The 23,355-nt window shown below is 39.3% G+C and overlaps 1 protein-coding gene and 2 long non-coding RNA genes across 5 annotated transcripts in view; 2 read left to right on the top strand and 1 right to left on the bottom strand.

The window, feature by feature from the left end:
• Aqp9 (aquaporin 9) overlaps positions 1 to 11,233 on the bottom strand; it is a 54,974-nt gene extending 43,741 nt beyond the window's left edge. For all 3 annotated transcript variants that reach the window (XM_071608313.1, XM_027925757.3, XM_027925756.3), the window contains exon 1: positions 11,123 to 11,233. In XM_071608313.1, coding sequence (XP_071464414.1) covers positions 11,123 to 11,233 — 111 coding nt within the window. The remainder of the gene's footprint in view (positions 1 to 11,122) is intronic.
• On the top strand, positions 9,099 to 12,170 carry LOC114084729 (uncharacterized). The gene is made up of 3 exons (XR_003581365.1): positions 9,099 to 9,221; positions 11,227 to 11,455; positions 11,864 to 12,170. It is a non-coding gene; the product is annotated as an uncharacterized lncRNA (long non-coding RNA).
• A 1,150-nt stretch (positions 12,171 to 13,320) lies between these two features.
• On the top strand, positions 13,321 to 16,523 carry LOC114084730 (uncharacterized). Its single transcript, XR_003581366.2, has 3 exons — positions 13,321 to 13,489; positions 13,979 to 14,092; positions 16,039 to 16,523. It is a non-coding gene; the product is annotated as an uncharacterized lncRNA (long non-coding RNA).
• Positions 16,524 to 23,355: the final 6,832 nt, after the last annotated feature.

Genomic DNA, 23,355 nt, shown 5'->3' with positions numbered 1-23,355 from the left:
ACTATTAGGAAAGGGGAAGGGGGACAGCCATCCAGGTAAGAAAGAGAGAGGGGAGTATAAGAATAGTGGGGGAGGTAGATACATTCAAAGGATGACATATACATATATGGAAATGTCACCATGGAAACCCATTAATTTGTACAATTACTATGATTGAATAATTGTAGTTTTAAAAATATGGAAAAAAAGAGAACCAGTTGTACTTGAAAAGAGATGTTTTTAGGGAAGGCTTATAAAAAGATAGGAATCTATGACTTGGGAGTCAGGTGAGTAGGCAAATGGCCAATGTCAGTACTCTCCAAGTAGAAAAGAGTATGAAGAACCAACTCAGGCCTCAGAAATGAGAGACAATTAAACTCCATGATCTCTACTGGGCTGAAAAAACAATCCTTTTCCATTCTGACGCACCTTAGACATTCACAAACCTCAACTCATTCCAGATGCTGACCTGGAAAGGAACTTGATCACAATCCCAAGGGTCAGAATAAGAAACTAATTATGCATTTATATTATTTATTATCCTCATTTTCATCTTATGGTACTAGTGGTTTTTCAGAACACTTTTGAGCAACTCCTTAAAACACTTGGAAGAGGTGTATTCCACTGGGTAAATTCTTTCATGGGGACCAAAAGGGTAAGGAAAATACACATAAACATGTACAAATTTTCAAATTACAAAAGGGTCCACAATAGATATAAGAAATTGGTCTCCACCCCAGATTTAAAATTTTATTCTTCACAGAGAACTAATACCAATACTTTCTGGTATGTTCTGTCAAAAATGTTTTTTTGTGTGTGTTTGTGTGTGTGTGTGTGTGTGTGTGTGTGTATGTATGTGTGTATGCATGCATGTGTCTGTACAAGAAGGAGTATTTTACACATAACTTTTCCTGTCTGCTTTTTCATTTGGTCTTCCCAAATCAGCATGTAAACATTATCTTTAATGGCCACAGAGGAGTCTTTGGCTTGAATCTAGTCCACTTCTTTAACCAATTACATATTGATAGATCCATAAGTTTTGGGGGGAGGCTTTATTATAAGAAAGTCTCGATTTCTAGACCAAGTCTTAGTAGGTAAGCTAGTTCTAGGATGAGAGGAACTGGACCCTCAAGTCCTATGTTCTCAACTGGCAATGCCAGGTCCATTTCTTAGCATGATTGGCCAACCTAACAAAGTCATATTTTCTCTTAAATCTTTTGCTTTGCTTTGTAGTAATCACACCCCAGACATAAAACTGGGTGCCCATTAGATGTATTGGGTAGGCTTCAGTGCTGGACTGCTTCGGCAATCTGAACAGCTCTAAAGGTTGTTATATCACCTTTATGAGACTCCTCTTCCTCACAGCCTTTTACTTTAACTTGCATCTTAACAGGGTCAATGAGTAAAGAGGAGCCAACTTCTGCTTTTACTCTTGTGTTCTCCTTTCTTGTCAAGTAATGAGAACGTGATGCACTGAACTTTGTCATTAAAGAAAAACCAACGAAACCCACTTCTGGAAAGTAGAAAAAGAAATAGTTCTCCTTTGAAAGTCAATGAAAGGAACAGTTTTTCTAGGTTGAAATGAAAACTCAGGGATTAAAAGCAGTATATTCTTGGGCAGAATTGAGTTTGGCTCTGGAGTCTACAGCCCCTAGAGCAGTGACCCAGAACAGACTTTTCTCCCCCAGTTCTTTGGAACTGTGAGATTTCCCAGCTAAGTCTGGCCCTTTGTATTCATTGTTGATAAGGGGAAGACCACAGGGAAATTCCCCTTCAGCTGCTGACTCAAGGTCTAAGTACTTAAACAGACCAGCCTCGTGTGGAGAAAGCATGGGGTCTTTGATTTACTCATGAGGAGAAAGGAAGTAGAGAGCTGTTCTTTCGGGAGATGCTCTTCAACAGGCACCTGCATCCATCAATCTTCTCAAGTTTTCCACTTCATAACAATCTTCTCTGGCTGGTCTTATACCAGGGAAACCCAGCAGAAGCATGTGAATTTCTGCTCCAGAAGAATGACTATACAACTTTGGACCACATGGAATTCCCACAGAGAAACAAAAACCTCCCTGAAGAATTTACAAGGCAAGTTTACAAAAGACTGAGGAAGAGATACTTCACAAATGACAGCAGACAATAAACAGAATGATTAGCTCCAAAAAAACTGGATATGAATGAAGTTTCCTAAAATGACATAAATATATTAGATTTGGTAAGTTAAAGAGATGAAAGAACTAAGTATGTGAGAAAAGAAATTAAGAAAAAAAAACCCCAAGAACTTACAGAAATAAAATATTTTACCAGAAATAAAGACTCAAGGAAGATGTTAAACAGAAGATTAGATACAATCAAATAGGAAATTGGTAAATTGGAAGATATATTTGAGACAATAACTACACAAAATGCAGCATAGATCAAGAGAATAAGAGAGAAATATAAAATAATAATTAAGAGACATAAAGAAAAAGAGTGAGAGGGTCAAGCACGTATAAAAATATAATAGGAACTCCAAAAAGAGAAAATAGACTACAGGAAAGGCAAGGTAAAGATGAGAATTTTCCAGAAGTAGCAAAAACTGAAGATGAACAATGAATCCTGAAGCCCTAGAAAAGTTCATCCTTAGTCATATTATAGTGAAAAGTCAGAATAAAAAACAAAGAGAAACTTTCATTAGTGGTCAGAGAAATGCTGATTCTTAAGGACTAAAATGAGACCAAAGACAGTTTTGCCAAGGGCAGTAACAGAGAGGTTTGGGTGACACCTGCCAATAAAAAAGGACTTAAAACTTGATCTAAAACTTGCCAGCTGATTTATCATTCAGTGTTGCACATAAACCAAGTAACTACTCAAAGACTAACATAATTTGTCCACACATACTCATCCTGAAAAATTCCTAAAGTACTCCTCAAGAATCAGCCCAGAAAGAAAGCAATATATATATGAAGACATTATTAACAAGCAATCTAGTAAATGATAGCTCATTTTAATTTAAATTTAAATAAGTATTTGCTTTTAAAAATTGACTACAAAAATAATAAGGAATTTAAATATTAGACAATAATAATACATAAGATGGAGTGGTTATTGGAATTAGGATGTGAAAAAGTTTTGATGTTGTTCAGAAGAGATGTTGATTTACATTAACTTTAATTCAAGAATACACTTCTTTAAAAATTTGAGGGCAAACACTTAAAAACAGAAGGAGCACATGTTTATTGCAGTACCACTCACAATAACCAAGATACGGAACCAATCTAAATGTCCATCAATAGAGGAGTGGATTAAGAAAATATAGTATATACATAATAGAATACTAGTCAGCTTTAAAAAAAAAAAAAAAAAGAAGGGAATTCTGTCATTTGGGTCAGCAAGAATGAACCTAAAGGACATCACATTAAATGAAATAATGTAGGGCCCCAAAGACAAAATACCACATGGCTTCACTCATGTGAAGAATCTTAAAAAGTGGAACTGACAGGAAGGAGAGAGTAAAATGGTGGTTACCAAGGATTGGAGAGTACAGATTGTGAAGACGTTGGTCAAAGGGTACAAAATTCCAGCAAGACAGGAGGAATAAGTTCAAGAGATCTACTGTAGACTGTGGTAACTATAGTTAATGACATTTTGCTGTCTACTTAAAAATGACTGAGACTGTATTTTAAGTGCTCTCATCTAGAAAAACTATGGGGTGTAATTCATATGTTCATTAGCTCAATTTAGCCATTCTTTATTGTATATATATTCCAAACATCATGTTGTACACTGTAAATATAAATACTTTCTATTTGCCAATTTCAACAATTACTTATTTAAACACTCAAAAAGTTACCATTCATAATAGAACAAAAACTTTGGGGCATCTAGAAATATATGCAACAAAAGATATGTATTACTAACACAAAGCATATTATGAGACTTTTAATAGGAAGCATAGAATACAACCTATGGAAGAAGATCAATTTCCTATTCATGAATGAGAAAATTCACTATTCTAAAAATGTCAAGTTTTACCTAAAATAACATGTAAATTTCATGAAATTTCAGCCAAATTTTCTACAGTGTCATTAAGGCACTTGATAAATAGATTCTATACTTCTTATGAAGAAATAAAATGTTAAAAATGGCTAAGACAACATTTTAAAAAAATGACAAAAATACCAGAAAACAAAAGATATTTACTAAGTGATTATAACAAAAACCAGGTGACACAAGTGCACATTTGTACAAATAGATCCCTGAATAGTCTAGATATAAACACACTCATATGTGAACTGCTATATGATAGCCATGACATCACAATTGGTGGAGAGAGTCCGGCTCATGATTTCAGAGGCTTCAGTCCACTGTTGCTCTCTTGTCTTTGAGTCTGTGGTGGGTACATCCTGGTAGGGGGCACATGGAAGAGGAAGCTGCTTATCTCCTGGCAGCCGGAGAGCAGAGAGCAAGAGAGAAGGGGTTGCGTCCTCACATCCCTCCAAGGGCATATCCCAATGACCCAGCTTCTTCCAAGTAGGCCCCACATCTGAAAGCTTCTACCACCTCCCAATAGCATCACAGGCTAGCAACAAAGCCTTGGACTCATGAGACTCTGTGGGGATATCTGAAATCCAAACTATAGCACCATCTGTGGCCAGAATCAGCCAGAGCACTGTTGACAGCAGAGGCTTCTGACTTACTAGCAGCAGGTGAACTGACAGCTCAAGCTTTGTGTGACCTTCAGTCTTGATCCTCTCAAGCTTAGGCTGAGGGAGGGCTTTGCAAAGCAATGTGCTAGAAGATCCAAGCAAGGAGGAAACAGAAAAGTCAGGTGCTGATGAGCCATAAAGTAAGAGAGAGGCGTGATAGGGTCTCTAGAGGCCAGTTTCGTATTGGTCCTTTGCTCTAAGCCAAAAAAAATGGTGTCCAGGAGGATCCAGAAAAAGGAAGCACCAGAGGAAAAACAGTGTAATGCATGGTCAACACATTCATCAAAGCCACGAAGTCATGGTTGACCCACTTCAGAACCCTGGTGTCACAAGAGGTTTAAAATGTGTAGGCAACACAGAGATCTGGAAACTCTGAGAGCAAATCTTCTACATAATTTCCCTGTTGTGATCATGTCTGCTCTGTGGAACCATCCTTTGACACCTCTAATACCTATTGTAGGCTATAAAAATTAGTTAAGGGCTGGGGATATAGCTTAGTTGGTAGAGTGCTTGCTTTGCATCACAAGGCCCTGGGTTCAATCCCCAGCACCAAAAAAATAAAAAATAAAAATCAAGTACTCCTGGGCTTTCCCGTGAAAGGAGTTAATTGAATTCTCATTAAATGATGATACATTAGGAATGACTAGAGTCAGGACATCAAGTCCAACCCTTGCATTCAAGGGCTGGGTGATCTTGGGTCAGTCTCTTCATTACATTACACCTGTAACATCTGGGAAAATAGAATTGGTCATTTAAATGAAAATAGGACCTAGATGAGCACATTATCCTCCCTTGAGGAAAACCACAAAGGAGACCCAAGAACCTAAGGCCGGGCAGCTGCTCTGGGCTGATTCACAGGGTACATGATCACATCAACCTGGGCCTCAGCTCTGCCATCAACAAAAATGATCAATGCTGTCTGCTCTCCCCTACCTCAGGGCTATCCTACTAGTACCCGGGGATCATAAATAGTGTAGTAAACCAAAGCTACCTTGAATTATTCCCTGCAAAGTTCGTGTCTCCTTTTATCTGGCTTATTTTTAAAAATTTCCTATTTATTTCTGAATCCTGATCATATATTCTTTTGTTTCAAAAGCTCCTTAATAAGGAAGACCTAGTCCAAGATCAGAACACACTTTGGAATAATAATTTAAAGTCCTACAGCTTCTATAGCTAGCATATCTGACTGAGAGTCCTCCCAGAATGGAACTCTGAACTCTGAACTCTGTGACCCCAGCAAGGAGGAACCTTGGTCATGAAGTCACGGAGGAGGACAGAAGTAGCAAGCAGGAAACACTTGTGGTGTCTGAAGTTTCTTAAGCACCACTGGCTGTCTGCTTCCTCCCTCCCTCCCTCTGCCCTGCCCACTCCTCTCCCCACTCCATATTCCGTGTTCCAGGTTGGCTCCTTTCTATTTTCCTCCATGGCACAGCAGATCAAGGTTACTATTTTTAACAGAAGTAGTTGCTTTCTTTTTTTTTTTTAAACTCTTAAAGATGCCAAAAGTTATATCTCTAATGTGGAAGCTTGACAGGGTGAGAAAAGAATTTAGGGCCTCACCACTTCATGAGGAGATGTAACCTACTCATAACTCTAGCCCTGGAAGGATACCATCCCACTTCAGGAGGAAATATGGAAGCTTCCAGGTTGTTTGCCTCAGCATTTTCAATAAGATGAGCTTTGCATCAAAGAATACTGGAAAGTTTGAAGAGAGGAGGGCATATAGAATAATGAGGAGCAGACAAAGCCCCTGTGAGAAATGACTCTAAATGACTAGAGAGTCTAAGAAGTTCAGCCCACCAAAGAGATTTTTATGAGGCAGGAGGATCACAGGTTCAAAGCAAGTTTCTAAGCCACTTAGTGAGACCCTGTCTCAAAATAAAAATTAAAAAGGGTCTGGGGATGTGGCTCAATGGTTAAGCACCCCTCAGTTCATTCCCTAGCACCAAAATGAACAAATTTTAATGTATGCACATTTATGGGGTCTCCTTTGTTTATGGGCACAACTCCACCACAGAAGCTGGGAAAAGGTACCTTAAGATGCACAAGAGAAGACCAAACACAAGAAGTCCTCTCACGTAGATGAGGGAAAGGTACTAGGAAGGGGAAAGAGAGCTGACCTCTGACAAGCATTTCCTCTGTTGGGAAATTTACATGTAATGTGTATCCAGTGTTCACAAAAACACTAGGAAGTGTTAGCTCCTTTTGAAGAGACTAAGACTCAAAGAAATTGAATCCATTGCTCAAGATCATAATGCAGTCAAGTAACAGAGCAGGAGCAGGAAGACAACGTGAGTTCCCATGGGGGTCTCAGTGCTCATGCAGGGTCTGCTACTGGATGTCCCTAGGCCACAAGCAATGGTGCAGAGGCCTTGAGGGTCTCCTGCTCTGTCTTTACCTCACATCTGTCTATTCACTGTGAAGACACTGGCCCTGGGGTACAATGACTGATCTCACCAGCAAACCCATCAGTTCAACTCCTCTGCTCACAAGCAAATAACAGCTACCACATGGCCCCCATCCACCTCAGAGGGAGTACAATTTATCAGGGATGTTCCCCAAGGGATTCCAGAAATGGGAAGTGGCTCAGAAAGTATAGGCTCTAGAATTAAAAAGAAATCAAGTTTGACGTTTTTATGATTTGGATCAGTTACTTTCTCTCCTTCAGCCCTCCTTTTTTTCTGTTTATGGGGTGGTAATAAAGCGGCTAACTATTCATTGTTATTATTATTAATATAAAATTATTATAATTGAGTTCATTATAACTGAGACTCAATGCTTCTAAAATTTTTCTCTTGTAGTAAAGAAGATGTATTGTAAACCTTTCCCTAACAATAGTAGCGATGAAAGGCCTATCTATCTGAATGTCTACAAGGCCAAATTAGAGCTAATTCTTTGTCTTATAACTGGACGGTTTTAGTTGTAATTTACAAAGATTTTTTTCATGGACTTTCTCCTCTCTTAATGCTACCACTAGGTCCTTATGTGTGTCATTTATACCATAGTGTGAATGAGTTTGAGATGATTCCCCTAGGAGCAGATTTTGAGAAGGGGGAGAGAAATGACATCAGAATACTAGGGTCTGGGAGAAAAACTATTCTATCAAATTTGAAGAACCGATAAATCTTGCATATCCTCTGCCATCTTTTTAATGTTTCCTCTCCCTGCTTTGTCAATATGCAATTATTTTCACTAGAAAAACAAGGCAAAATACACATTTTCTAAAAAATCAAAAACAATCTGGCGAGGTGCAGTGGTGCATGCTTATAATTCCAGTGGCTCGGGAGGCTGAGGCAGGAGGATCACAAGTTCAAAGCCAGTCTCAGCAAAAGTGAGGTGCTAAGCAACTCTGTGAGATTCTGTCTCTAAATAAAATACAAAATAGGGCTGGGGATGTGGCTAAGTGGTTGAGTGCCCCTGAGTTCAATCTCCTGTAGTCCTCCTCCAAAAAAAATCGGAATACTCTTTGATCAAAACCATGTAAACACATTGGCTAAAAAAAGTACCGAGATTATGCAGAAACTTGTTTACACATCTCCAGAGATTTCAACAAAACTGAAGATTACAATTATAATCTATATCAGGGCTCACTTTAGGAAATAAGTATAACATAGAAATTAATCCTTTCACAAAATGATTGACTTTAGCCAAAAGATACGAGTGTAATTTTTCAACATACATTAAGATACAATTTCTTTAGCCCCCACTTTGAGTTCTGGGTATAGAAAAGATAGACTGTGTTTTTCTCTGCTCTCATAACACAACAATCCACACCCAACAATTTGTGACCCCCAAAGGTGTACAGACTTCTTCCTACCAGCAAGCAAGTAATTAGATCTGAGGTAGACACTGGCCTCCAATTTGATTCTGACCCAGTCTACCTGGAGCTAGTATCAGATCTTGCAGGATGAGGGCTCAGTCCCCAATAGTCTTCCAGGACACACTCCCTCCCCCCAGTAGGTGGCATTCATAAGCCACAGGTTGTCTTATCTGTGCTTCTGACATACCAGCCATAATTTGGGGTTCCCATGACTCCTCCTTAGGTTCAGTTAGTTGGCTTGTGCAGCTCATAGAAGTCAGAGAAATATTTACTTAGGTTTACAGATTTGTTACAAAGATGAAGATAGAGATGAATGAGACATGTAGAGGTGGGGCTGAGCTTCCATGCCCTCTGCAGATGTACCCCCCCCCCCCCCGCCAGGAACCTCGTGTGTTTAGCTCTCCTTATAAATTTTTATGGAGAGGATACTTGATTGCAGAGATGTGATTAAAGTCTGGATCACCTTGTGAAAACATGATTGGACAAAGAGTATGATGTAATGCTATAAGACTGGTGGTGGGGGAAGGGGGATAGTCAGGGATAGAGTGTGTGCTTGGCACACGCAAGGCCTTGGTTTTGATTCCTAGCATTAAAAACAAACAAAAACACTAGATGGGGAAACACAGCCCAGCCTTGTCTGTTCAGATTCTTCTCAGCCCCTCTAAGTAGCATTCCTTCCTCAAGGGTCTGGGGCAGGATCCCTTCTGAAATGGGGGTCTTATAACCTACTATCAGACAAGGTAAGTTAAAAAATCTCTTTATGGCTGGCTTGAAGATAGAAAGGCAGGGATGATTAAGGTTTCTATGAACAACCTTGGGGAGGGAGTTATGAGACAGGAAGCCTGAAAATCAAAAAATATATTATCATAATCTCACACTGAAAAGACATGCTTCGTGAGCAGAGCAGCGAATGGTTCAAAGCAACTTTCACCTTCTCTGTGTCAAAAGATTGGAATTAGTGGGCTGGGGCTGGGGCTCAGTGGCAGAGCACTTGTCTGGCATGTGTGAGCCATTGGGTTTAATTCTCAGCTCCACATATAAATAAGTAAAAAAAATAAAGGTTCTTAAAATCTAAAAAGTATTTATAAAAAAATACTGGAATCATAAAACAATTTGTGTGTGTGTGTGTGTGTGTGTGTGTAGAAATAGGAGACTTAACTTTTCCATTTGCAGAAAAAAAATGTTTAGTTCACTTCCTCCTTTTCACTTTCTTCAGAGGACTGAGCATGGTAACTGAATTTGCTTCATTTTTCAGAACCACAAGTCACCATAGGGCTGAAATCAGTCTGTGGTGACAACTGCTCTTTTCTTTGGGGCCCAATTGTCAAGAATTATGACACAAGAATCCCTGTCTTGCCTAGAGTGATTTTCCAATAAACAGTGACTAGAATGGAAAGAATCATTGGCTTTTATTTTCTCCCCTTTCCTTTTAACTCCCCTTACCTAAATCCTGAGAATGAATATGGTCAGAGCAACCAGGGCTTCCTGCCAGGGGAAGGTGAGGAGTGTAAGAAATTGTCTCCAACTCTCCTCAAATCCTTGTGTGAATGGAGTAGAAAGTCTCTCAGGGATCAGAAAATGTCCGATTCTCTCTTAATGTTACCCTAGTTCAAATTTCTGAGTTCATGTCCTTTCTCAATTTTGGCTTGCCTGACATATACAAGTTTATTTTCTAAATTAGTATGTATTTTCTCCAAGCAAAGAACTTTCAATGTGCAAAGTTTATGAGCAATTTTCTACAACCTTACGAAAAGTATAACATATAGAGTAGAGAAATCTTTGAGTGTTTTTTTTAACAAGTTGAAGTCAGTAGTAGCCAAATGCCAAGTGACAATAATTTCTACTCACAAATTATCTGACTCCAGCTGAAAATTCAGGATCCAGAGAATGTTAGAACATGCAGAGGACGAAAGCCTAGAGTCTGTGACACTGAAGCACATGGTACAGTTCTTGTTAGTAGCTGAGCACATCTTTCTGTGGACAAATCCTTAAAGTTTCTTAAAATCAGCCCCTAATTTATATCTAGAAGATTCTGGTAACTGTCCTTTTAAGAATCTTTATAGAGATTTGTTTGAGTTAGAGGGGGAAATGATACAGAACCAAAGCTGCACTACAGCATATACCCTGTTCCAACCTGGTGCAGATTCTAATTTATTAAAAGTCAAAGGATCTGACAACATACCCTTGCCAAGCACCTCTTCTGGTAAGCTGCTTCTTGCCGCCCATACATATTGACGACACTATACCAGGTGACCAAGTCACTTCAATGCTCTTAGAAAGCAAGCTGGATACAAATCAATTATTTAATGGCAAAACAACAACAACAACAACAACTTGTAGCAACTGACTTTTCAATCACAGGGCCATTTTAGATTCTGTGTAAGAAAATCCCTGAAATGAAAACACTCCACTTCCCTTCCTCTGACCCATTAACTGCTATGAAGAATGTCATGAGTAAATGAAAACTTAACATTACAGCCACTAGATAGCCTAACAGCCAGGAGGTAACTTGCTGCTTCTTGGAAGAGATGAATCTGATATTTTTTTAAAGAAAACCAAACAAAGCAAAACTCTGTGCCAGTTGCATGGCAGCCAGGGAAACATTATGGGGTCAGAACTTAGGAAATCAGGAAATACTCACAATCATTATAAATGTGCCCAGGAACTCGGAAATCGTTTCCTTGGCTAAGCTGCTCTTCAAAGCCAGCCTCTGCTTGAAGCTCTTCCTCGTCTCTTCCTTCTCAGTCTGCATCTTGGGGCTTCTCCAAGGACCACTTTCCACCAGTACCTGCTTGTTCTGGTCCTCACCTTCACCAGCACATGAACATGGAGACTTAAGACTACTCTTGGCAGATCTCTGGAGATTTCCAGTGAGGTTCGCTGGCTGTCCAAATACTGTCGTAGTTAGAAGAGTGACTTAATCTTCTTCTGGTGAAATGGTCATTCCCTATTGGCTGCTGATGCGTTTGAATTGGTGAGTTAGAACCTGAAATCCTCAGAAGGTTCCGTTTTGTGCCTGATAGATTAATGATTACCTTTATTCTCCAGGTATTTTTTTTTTCTTTGTTGGTTCTTTTTTTTTTTTTTTTTTTCTCCCAGCAGATGAGAAAAGAGATGTTGCACTGGTTGTGTTGCCAAACCACAGAGATGGGCCCTGGTCCAGAAGAGATTTACATGTTACACAATTGCTTCTGATTTTTTTCCCCCTCTTATTAAGAAGTGGGTGGTTGGGGTGTAATTTGGTATTGTCAATGTCAAATCAGGTAGAGATAAAACCAGTATAAACATTATTTACTAAAGGAGGTTTTTCATCCAAACTATAGAATCTAAACAAATACAGGTTCATCATCCTACAAGATTAATCCTTCTCATTTTCTTCCAGGATTGTTTCAGTGATTTTGGCAAGAACTGCCATGACCATTCTAGAGATGCAAAAATTAACATACAGAAAGACTCTTGCAAGCTTCACACTGGGAGTCTGTGGGACCGGATGGGGATACCTCCTCCGGACTGAGTCTCAACCCCATCTGTGGAGGCTATTTGGGATCCATGAATGAGAAAGATCCAGAAGGCAACTTCTTGAGTTTCTTCTGGAGAAGCACTTCAGTTTGAAAACCAAGTTACTCCTTTTCATTGACCATGAGAGATTTAGACAAAATACATAGAAAATAAACAACAGTCACTTGAAATTCTGTACTGCATGGAGATCTCTGAGCTGACGAGAGATCAATGTGCATATATTTCATCCCTTTTAAACACGAAAGGGGGTAAATGCCCCCAAAACAAGTCTTCTGGTTATTTAAATTTGATGAATTAACATCCTTGTAGGCAAAAAAAAACAAAACAAAACAAAAAACTGTGCTTGGGACGGGCTTCTTGTCTTGCCAATTATTCAAGCCTTGTTTTTCAAAGCTGGTTTGTCTGATGAAATAGAATCGAGCAATAGTTTTTGAATACCAAGGCAGTCCACTGAATTAGTACCCACACCATGTGCTTCCTCCCAACTCTCCCACAGAGAAGGCGCTCCCCTACCTTTGCAGGAGGCCCTCAGTCATTTCCAGCTGAGAAGGCAGGCAGCAAGGAGGAAGAAGAGGACCTGGAGAAAAGAGCTGGGCACAGCCCAAGAGCAGGAGACACCTAATCTGTAGGTAAATTTTTAGAATTTAGACCTAAGAAACTTACAACTTTCTGAAGGCCACACCATTACAAAGCTAGGTCAAAACCTAGTATTTTGGCTGTAACTCCTGGTTCAGTGATCATGGACACCATTGTCTCCAAGTTACCTATGACTATACAGTTCCCAAGTCCCAGTGGATAGACCAGAGAAACAGGACTTTATTACTGTGATTCCAACTAAGAACACACAAGGGTGTTTCTGGTCTCTTCATTCACTCATCTGACAAATATTTATGGCATACTCATTGTGAGCCAAGCACGGCACTTAGCTAAAGCACACAGGATGCTTGGGCTTCACAGAGCCCAGAGTACAATGTACAAGCACAAGGCAAATAATCACACAGACACACATACACATGCCCAGTCACAACTTAGAAAATATGCTGTACAGAAAGGGGCCATGTTCTTGAGAAAATATAGCAAAGGGATTTCACCTTGTTGGAGAGGTCTCTGGTAGCGTCTCTAAGGAAATCACATCTGAGGCAAGATCAGAAAGAAGTACAGGGGTTAATTACATGAAATGGGGAAGGAAGCCTATGAACAAAGGCTTTGAGGGGTGTGGTGAGGACAGCATGATACCTATTAAAGAAAAAGGAACGCCCACTGTGGCTGGCCCCAGAGAGTGAAGGAGTATGGTGTTCAAAGCAGGCTGGAGCTGTGGGCGGGGCGGGGGAGGCAGACCATAGGAGCCTTATAAATTGTGTTTAAGACTAGAAACACAAGCCATCAGGTAGATTAAGCAGAAATATGACACCATCATCTTTGAGTTTTGAGAAGATCATTCCAGCTGTGAGGTGGAGAGGGAATTGGAGGAAACCTGAAATGGGCATAGGTAGATCCATTCAGAAGGATTTCAGACTAGCAGGACTGGGTGGCAGCTTTGACAGTGGGAAAGTGGAAGGATTCACAAGTTCTTTATAGCCTAAAGTTGGAAGGATTTGGTGGATTAGATATGGAAGATGAGGAAAAAGCACTCTTCAAGGTTGGCTCCTGGGTTATACTGGCTGGCTAGCGAAGGTGGCACAAAGCCCGGGGAGTGGAAACCCAGGAAAAGGATTAGGATTGCAATAGAGGGTCATCCATTCTGCAAAAGTAAGCCTCAGGTGCTTCTGAGAGATGTCAACTATGAAGTTATATAAGTCCTGATATAGAAGTAGTGGGGATACCTGTGTGCATGAAGAGGTGATAATTGAAGCCAGGAATAAAGATGAGGTTTCCCTAGGGAGAGAGTGAAGAGAACAGAGACTGAGCTTGGCTGCTGATACTCCAAGCTCAGGTAGAGGAGGACAAAAATCTACTATTTCTTTTATTCTACTTTCAGGTGACAGTCATGCTTTCCACCTTCTTCACCCTGAACAAGTCATCATCAAACATAACTCACACTCCCCAGCCAGCCGCAAAAAACAACAATAAAAACATCCAAAAGCATCCTAAGGTAAGCAATAAATAACATTCCACCCTTCCTCCATCTGGAAGGGGGTTTTTGTAGAAGTACCCTCACCCTAACATTCTAACTGGGAGCATGGGGCTGCTTAATTACTTTCACATCCATTTATTCAGAAAAATTCTTCATTAAGTATTTGTCATGTGTCAAATAGCATTAAGCATCGTGGATTAAAAAATGGATAGATCTGTACTGTTGAAGAGTTCATAGTCAAAGATGTACAAATGAATAGCCCATGTAGTAAAATAGAGGAATATGCAAGGTTTTTGAATGAAAATTCTAGTAATCGCCCCTCAGTAACAGCAAGGCACTAAGCAACTCAGTGAGACCCTGTTTCACTGACCAAACAGGGTTGGAGATGTGGCTCAGTGGTACCCCACCCCCCCACACACAAATCATAATCATAGGAGGAATATCACATCATATTCACAAATCCAGCTCATAGGGATGGACTATGGAAAGTTTATATACCAAGGATAGGAAACATGGGTATCATCCTAGAATTCTGCCTCCCACACTTATCCTGTCACATTCTGATAAAAGTACATTTAAATCTTCCACCACGATTATGATTTTGTGAAATTCTTCTTATTTTACTAGAAGGTTTTGCTCTTTACACATCAATGCTATGTTTCTTGTGGTGAGCTTGTAATATGTCAACTTGGCTAAGCTGATGAATTTCCCCCAATTCCATTTTCTTTATATTTCTGGTTGAGGTGAGCTACAAGAGGGATTCTTGTGCAATATGCAGAGGACAGAACTGAAGCCCTGTCATTTAGTAGCACGTGAAAGTCTCTGCTTACCTGCTGGTTCACCTCTTTGGTATGAGGTTGCATCTGGACCTGCAGCTTCTCCACCTTTCCTGGATCCTCCTCCAGCTTCCCTAACTCCTACACAAGGTCTAGGCTCCCGAAGTTGTGTAAAGTCAAATCCTTGAAACAGATTCCTTTCTATATACATATGCTCAAATAGATGTATATGTATGCTATACTTATATATTATCTACACACAGAATATTTATGTGGTTCTACTTCTCTGATTGAACCCTATGTTGTTTTTGCATTAATGTTCATGACTATTACAAATTCCCAAGGTGCTACATCTTTTATTAAATAAATTATTCTCTTTGAACATTAAAATTTTTGTCTTATATTTTATGTGCTACCAATCGTCATCCCTGATTTTTCATTTCTTTGCTGCATCTTTGGCCACTTCTCCATTTTCCATTGGTTTAATAAATTTAAATCTACATTGTGTTTCACAGTTGACCTTTAGATTGATTTATTATTTATTTTACTAGTACAATGCCATTTTACATACAGATACTCTTAGTACATTCCTGACTCTAGGTTACTCTGTCTGAAAAGGGTAGGAGAAGGAAGAGGACTCTACATAGGACTGTAAAGTAATGATCCTTTAGTTGTCATAAACTGGGAGGTGGGTGTTCATTATACCACAAATTTTCATATTTTACATTTATTTTATTAATAAAGAAAAAATAAAACATTATCAAACAGATAGGATAAGTGAGCATCTTACCTCTCTTTACTTACTGATTTACCTTGTAGGTTACTTTATTTGAGGGAGAAATCTTTAAAAAACACCTTTTAGCAATATGTTCCCTTTTCTAAACCTCAGTGATTCTCCATTATCTAAATGGTGAAGTTCAAACTGCTTACACTGATATTTAAGGTCTTCCACTGCTATAGTTTGAATACATCCCACAAAAGTCCATGAGTTGGGAACTTGGTCCCCAGCTCAGTAATGGTGAAAGGTGGGATCTTAGTTAGTGATTGCTCATGAGGACTCTTCCTTCCCTCCCAACCCAATGGATCAGTGAACTCATGGGTTATCACAGGAGTGGCTTTGTTATAAATGTGAGCTCTCTCTGGCACACTTGCTGTGTTTAATCATGTCATGCCTTCTTCTATGTGAAGATGAAGCAAGAAGGCCCTCACCAGAAGCTGAGCAGATGTCAGCACCATGCTTTGGGATTTAAACCACCAGAACTGTGAGCTAAAAAAATCTTTTTTTCTTTTTGCATCATCCAGTCTCAGGTATTTTGTTACAGCAATAGAAAATGGACTAAGATAGCAACAAAATATCCCTCCTCCATAGCTGCCCATATACATATTTTGATACTCTCAGCAAGAAATTTTGTTTTATCTGAAAAGACTCATGTCAATTTCACAACTTGCCTCAATAATTTCTTCTCACAAGCCCTTACTTGTGCTATATCCTCTCATCTAGAATGCCCTTCTCTCTCCTCTCTTCCTGTCTGAACCCACTTGCCTCACCTTTTGAAGACCAAGCCTACTTTCTAAGCTTATCTATGAACTCTACCCTAGTAATTCCATTTAACAACAGAATCTTCCCCAATCAAATGCCTATACTATTCACTGTATGAATTGCTCACTTAGCCCTCTTTAATCATATCCAGTTTCTAATCTCTTTGCATGAGTGCACGTGTGTGTGTGTGTGTGTGTGTGCAAGCACAAAACACACATGTGTTTTCTGTCTTCAAATAGATTAAAAATTCTCCAAAGGTAAAAATGACTTTTTTATATTTCTTGGTATAACCTAAATGGCTAAACACAGGAAATATAAACCCTGTACCATATTAATAAGCTTATCATCATTTTTTATCATGGTATAGGATTCTTTGAAAATGTTTTGAACTAAAATCAAACTTGGGGAGTTTTCAAAACAAACCCAATGTTAATATATTGGAATGTGTCTAGTTTATAACATCAAATTTTTCAGCATCCACAGCATTTCATAAATATCCTCAGCTGTAGGACCTTCTGATGTAGCCATTTCTACCCAGGTGCATGGTACAGGGGCATTTTATATGATCCAAAATACAAGATTTTAAACAAAATTTGCCAGTAACAGACAATCTATCCTATCCTTCCTCATGTCTTGAGAGCCACACATTCATGACCCTGTGGTCAGAAGTTGAGGGTGAGGTAAGGAATGGTGTATCTGAGAGTTTGATGAGAGATGGATAAGGGTTAGAAAGAATAAGTGCAGAGTCACAGAAAGATAGTCATGTCACACATTCTACTTTAGAAATAACTCATTTTAATATATTTTCATAAACTACAGAAACCTATAAATTTATCCTTACCAAACATATAAAACATCTCACAACAAAATTATTATTATAGAAGTATCATTTGATAAATACTGTTGAGAACCAAGTATGGGAAAAATGCTGGACCTTTCAATAAGCTCATGATGAATTACAGGAAAGAGCACCCTCAGTTTACAGTTGAGAAAATGGAAGATCAATAAACAGGAGTGGCCTGTCCAAACTCACCCAGTAGAGAAATGGAAAAATGAGGATTCAGATCTAAAACCTTTGGACTCCTGATCCAGTGTACCTACTATCATTGCTCAAGCACAATGGAAAAACCCACTTTGCCAAAACCGAAAGGAGAGTTTTGCTTATGGATAGATTTTTGTTTGCCTTTGTCAAATTCCATTATGATATGTTATCTGAGGGAATGAATGAATACACTTAAACTGGTAAAATATCCCTTAGATAGAATTGCAGCTCACTGAGAGTGAGCCTGAGGCCAAGAATTTGATCCTGAATGTGCCAGTTGGCCTGATTGGACTCCACAGCCCCAAACATGTGTATCTCCTGATAGCACACAGCTGGCCACACAGACCTGGAGTGATCTAGTGCAAACCCATCTCCAGAGCTGGGCGGGGGTGGGGTGGGGGGAAGCATGTGGCTTGGTGATAATGCATTAACCACAACTTTGTACAAGCAGTTAGTATTTATTATAACTGCAGCATTAGTATTTCAGGGACCTAGAATATTCACTAGTTTGGGGGTTGGAGTGAAGAGTCACATGTTCCATGTATTAACAGTAGCCTTAAAAGATCTAGGACTTCTATTCCCCTGTAAGTTCATATATTCTCCCACCACCAACGTTGCTCACTAGCAAGGATGCTGAACACAACATCCTGAGAAAGGCACTGAAGTCCCCTCATATTTATCAGCAATTGGGACAGGGGTCCATTGTTTGCTTTTTGAGCTCTGTCAGTGACGATCCCTACATGCCTGCTGGTGGCTGTGTATTAGCCCAGAATGCCCTGCCTTCATTCCTAAGAGCTAAGGAAGTCCTTTTCATTCTAGCAAGCATCACCCTTTCAATCATTCACATTGTCAGTCATGTCTACAAAAGTGCTGTCCTTTTAGAACCTCCTCTACAAATACTTCATATTTGTTGCAACATGATGGAGAGAAATTGCAATGATCACTAATCTGCAATCCTTTATCCTCAGGGAAGACCTGACATCTTTTCCCAGGGAACAACCTATGGTTCTCTATAGCCTTCCAGGAGACTCTGAGACACATATGCAGAGGAAGCTTCCTTTATCTGAAAGCACCAAGGGATATTATTGGGTCAACTTTAAAACATCACTTCTTAGCAGGTGGAAAAGGTATTAAAATAACCTCTAGGAAGGTGAAAACAAAATGTAGTTTCAAATAGACCATTATCTAGGAAGTCACTGAGGAACATGTTATAGGCAATGAAAGCCTGTCCTTGAGTTAAAGATATGTTTTTAAATGTTATATTTCTCAACAGAATTATGCTCTCAAAAACTCCTCTAAGCATATTCTGGTTTAATACAAAGATCTGGAGACTTTGACCATGTCTACTCAGATATGATCTTCTGTAGATTAATTTCTGAATAATTGATCAAATCCCCCACATAGCTGAGTGGATTTTTTTGAACTGATAAAAGTCACCAATCATTTATTGATTGCATAAGCAGTAGATAAAAATTTTAAAGTAAATTCCTTCGAATGAGAAACCTGAGTTGAACAGAACTGGTGGTGATGTGTGCTTGCTCAGGGGATCTCTGAGTCCAGGGCTTTCATGTCCTCTACGAGCTGAGTTCATCGATCCTTTGGGTACAAAGATGATGGTCATCTGTTTACTCAAAAATCTGCTCTGAGGGAATTTGTTTAAGGGACAGTGTGTTGACTGAATGAAGCAAGATCACTTTTGTTTTTGTTTGTTCCATGATATCAAAAGGTTTTGACCGTTGAAATTTGTTGTGCTACTAAAGGACATGAAGGAAAACATTACAGTCTATTTGATTCAAAATGACAGTCAATAACATTCTCAAATGAGCATTTTATCTATAATTTAATTTTTTATACATATGGTACATGTAAAGTAGTAAAGCAATATCTTGAAAGCAGTTTTAATCTACTTTCTCAAAACATTGATTGGGCATATTCCCTAGATTGCCTATGTACTGTGATATGGTATTTTTCTCATCTACATTAACTTAGTTCACTTTGGGAAATATTTCTTGAGTGTACAACTGCTGGGCTAGGTCCTGGGTATAGGAAGAGCAATGAAACACAGCCGTCTCTCTCAGGATACTCTCACTCATGCCACATGAGTTCTGGTAAATTTGATGAATGTATGGACCCTGAATCTCATCAAGTAACCCAGGTGAACTCCAAGCCAACATGAGGACTGGCTGGTTGATGAAATACTGATCACTTTGTTTGGCAAGTTTGTTTCCAAATAACTTAATTTAACACTATCTAATTTTCTTGCAGAGAAATTCTTAAGATCACAGAATTTGGGGACTGGAAAAGGCCTTTACATATAAAAAAAAAAAAAAAACCCCAATTCCTCTGTCATAAACAAGGCAGAGGATAAACAAGGGCTGGCTTCCCAGAGTCAGCACATGTGGGGCTAGAATCAGAACACTAGAATCAAGGATCCTAATTCCTAATCTTGTCTTCTTATTGGTAGAATATGCTGTCCCTCCTTGTTCTGCCACAGATTTCACTCATGAACAGTGGCGAGCTTAGAATCAAAAGTCTGTCTTAAAGAGAAGCTGGGACATGTGCCTTGGAGTTGTAGGAATGTTACAGATCAATAGAAAGAAGGTTTTTTTGCAAAGATACTTTATATAAAGAATTGACTTACTGTAATGAAACTCAGGGAGTCTTGGTGAAGGTGATAAAGATTAGGAGATTCCTAAAGTCCCACCTCTCAGTGCCATTGCTGCTTATGAAATATAATATCAAAAATTATAAGTATCAATTGTTTGATTGAATTAAGTGAACTCTCAGTACATAGAATTCTTGGAACCTCTTGCCCCTAACCCCTAAAAAGATATTAAAGAGAGATCCAGTCGACTCTCTCAGATAGAAGATTGTTCTCTAAGTGGAATCAATTGAGACACAAGATGTTGTCTTCAACTTTGCAGATCTAGAAACTTAATTTTATTGTGTACACCAAATGTGACCAAGTCCTGGAGAACTGACTCAGGTTACCAAGTTCACTAGACTCTGTCTTACAACCAAGATGCCTGTTCATTAATTTACAATGTAAAAAACAACTCTGTTACTCCTGGTGTCTGAGCAGTGCATGCCTCTCCAGTAGTCAAATCTATGAGAAGCCAAGTTACTATTGGAACCTTGGAAAACATGAATTAAGACAGAGGGAATCGACTGCCTTAACAATTCATTGTTATAACTGTCCACCCACGGGTCCACCCACAGGCTACTCCTTCAAGAAATAGTCACTTCACATGCCACACCTAAGGGTTCCACACCCAGGCATCTCCTGAACTTGATTCCTTCATCTTGTGGCTCCATTTTATATGGCTGTTTCCTCAACCAGGTTTTCATCTCTCAGGCCATCTTCTCTGAGTTTGGTATTTATTTAGATGGTCCCTCATTCTCAAACCGACTTTCACCCCTGACCTTTGTCCTCCAGACTCTTGGCACTGTTTCTGTTTATTCCCACATCTAGCCCAGCAACCAGAGTGCTTCTGTAAACGAGAGTCCAGCACCCTCACTCCCATTGCCTCATCTTGGGGAGGATTCAAACAGTGACTGGTGGATGTACCTGTTTCTTCTGTGGGGGATCTACCCAAGCAAGGAATTAGAACATCATGTTCATTGATAAGGACTCCATCATCCAGAGCTGGAAACCATTTCCTTATTCTTGAGAGAGTACAGGGTTGAGCGTAAAGATCCCAGAGTCAGAAGCCTTGGTTTTCTATTTCTCTTCTGCCAACTATTAGCTCTGGATCCTTGAGAAAGTTATTGTCTGCTTTGAACTTCTGTTCCCTCATTTGTAGAAAGGGGATTGCAATAGTGCATACTTCATTGGATAGTTCTGAGGGGTAAATGAATTACTTCACTTAACACACTTCGTATGACACTCAGGAAGCACGCCATACTTGTTACCCTACTTTGTATCTTTCTCTAGATTCTGAGCTGCCATTTTCCTTTATGACAACACCATGACCTCAGATGTTTTGTAATACACTCAAGTGGTTAGTTTCAGAGTAACACCCTCTTGATATGATGCTGAGTAGATTAGATAGGATGTGGTTGCAAGTGGTGCACATTCATAATTGCTTCTCTCCATGATGTGCTACGTAGCAGCTGCTAAACCTGGACACAAGAGCCACAGCTTTGAGTGTACCAGACAACATGGAAATTGCTTTATAAACATGGTTTTGTATTCCTTTGTGTGATGGTCCTTCAGGTTGGGTCATAAGAGGACACATAGGAGAGGCTCAGCAAAAAGCAAAGTTTATTATCTCACAGGTCTTAGAGATAGGAGGCATGGCATGCCATCTCACCTTAGAAGTCTACCCAGCAAACACCAATGTGGTCAGGAGACAGACAGTAGGAGTAAAGAGAAGTTCAGGCCATGACTTTATTGGAGTTTCCAAGGTAAAGGGAAGTTAAGGTCAGATGAACAGTTTAGGATTCATTTGATAATTTTTGTGGTCTTTGGGCTATAAGGGCAGTCCCTAGTTGCCTGGTGGCTGGCCCTAAGATGATTAAGGTGGAATAATTTTACCTATTGGGGTCTATGGGCCTGGTAGAGAGGTATGATTATAGACTGGTTAGTCTGTATATTAAAGGCATGTTCCTGACAGGGACCTTTGTCAATCTTTAAGAATTGGCCAGTCCTAGGTTGGGAGCAGGTGGGTAAGTCTCTTCCCAGACAAAAAGTTTCCTAAGATATCAAAACATATACAGAAAAATTACAGAAATTTTTTTAAAATTTAAAAATGTCAATATTGCCATACATACAATATTGGTGATATGCCTATAAAAGAAGGTATTGCCATTGAAGTTCTGAAGATGAGGAAACAGAGCTTTCTGATATTACGGTATTTGCCTGGTATGGGCAGCAACTGCAGGAGTCCTGATTTGTAATGAGGTCCTTGGGTTTCCAGAGTCCATGGCTTTCTGCAGAACAATCTACTCTTTCCCTCATAAAAATCTGAGTGATGCTTTTCTTAAGCTTCCTGAAAATCCTAAGGGCAACTTATTATAGAAGCCTAAAATAGTGAGTAGATTCTTTTTGTAACTTTTGGCAGTAAGCTGTCCTGTTTTGTTTATTTATTTTGCTTCTATTATTGTTTTTGTTCTTATTTTGGCCCCGATTCAGGGTTCCTCCTTCTTCTAGGGAACCAATTAACTTTACTTTTCCATCTGACCATCCCTGTGACTGAAGACCAGCTTAGTCTTGGAGTTCATGAATTCTTGGCCTAGAGTTCCTAAGGACTCCTTCTAGGACCAGAACTGGTCCTGAGGTTGAGCCTCAAGTAGAAGTCAATCATTCTACTGAGTAGAGCACCTTGTGGCTGTAGATTGAGGGCTTCATCATCACACTCACCTCTGAGGCATCCATGAAAATCAACTTCCTGTCCCTCCTCTGGCGTCACTCAATTGCTTACTTGGGAAAACAACCCTCAAAGCTCTATCCTTGGCCTCTCTCTTACATTTTTCTTCAAGCTTCTGCTCTAACCTCTGGTTTTCTTTTCTTTTCTTTTTTTAACAGAATGGGAAAATTTATTTTTAGCCCCATAAAACCAACAAAGGACTTGGGTCTAGAATATATGAAGAGTTCACACCATACATTTAGAAGATAGTGCAGTAGAAAAATGGATGGATGAAAGGGCACTTCTTTCTTTCATAGGTGAAATCCATATAGCCAATAAATGTATATGGAAAGGAATGTTATTTCATTGATAACCAAGAAAGTGCAAATTAAAACCATATTGAGATGACAACATATTGATCTAAGTTTAAAAATATCTGATAATACCAAGTGCCAAGTGTTGGTGCAGATATAGAGCAACAGGACCTCTTAGTAGAAATATAAATTAGAAAGCTTAAGTGCTTTGTTTGGGGAACCCAAGTCCTATGATGCACTGTATTTTGATTCTGACTCCAC

Source organism: Marmota flaviventris, chromosome 2, assembly GCF_047511675.1.
Source record: "Marmota flaviventris isolate mMarFla1 chromosome 2, mMarFla1.hap1, whole genome shotgun sequence".
NCBI classification, from domain to species: domain Eukaryota; kingdom Metazoa; phylum Chordata; class Mammalia; order Rodentia; family Sciuridae; genus Marmota; species Marmota flaviventris.
Note: the sequence above shows the minus strand (reverse complement) of the source record. Positions and strands in the feature narration are given on the sequence as shown.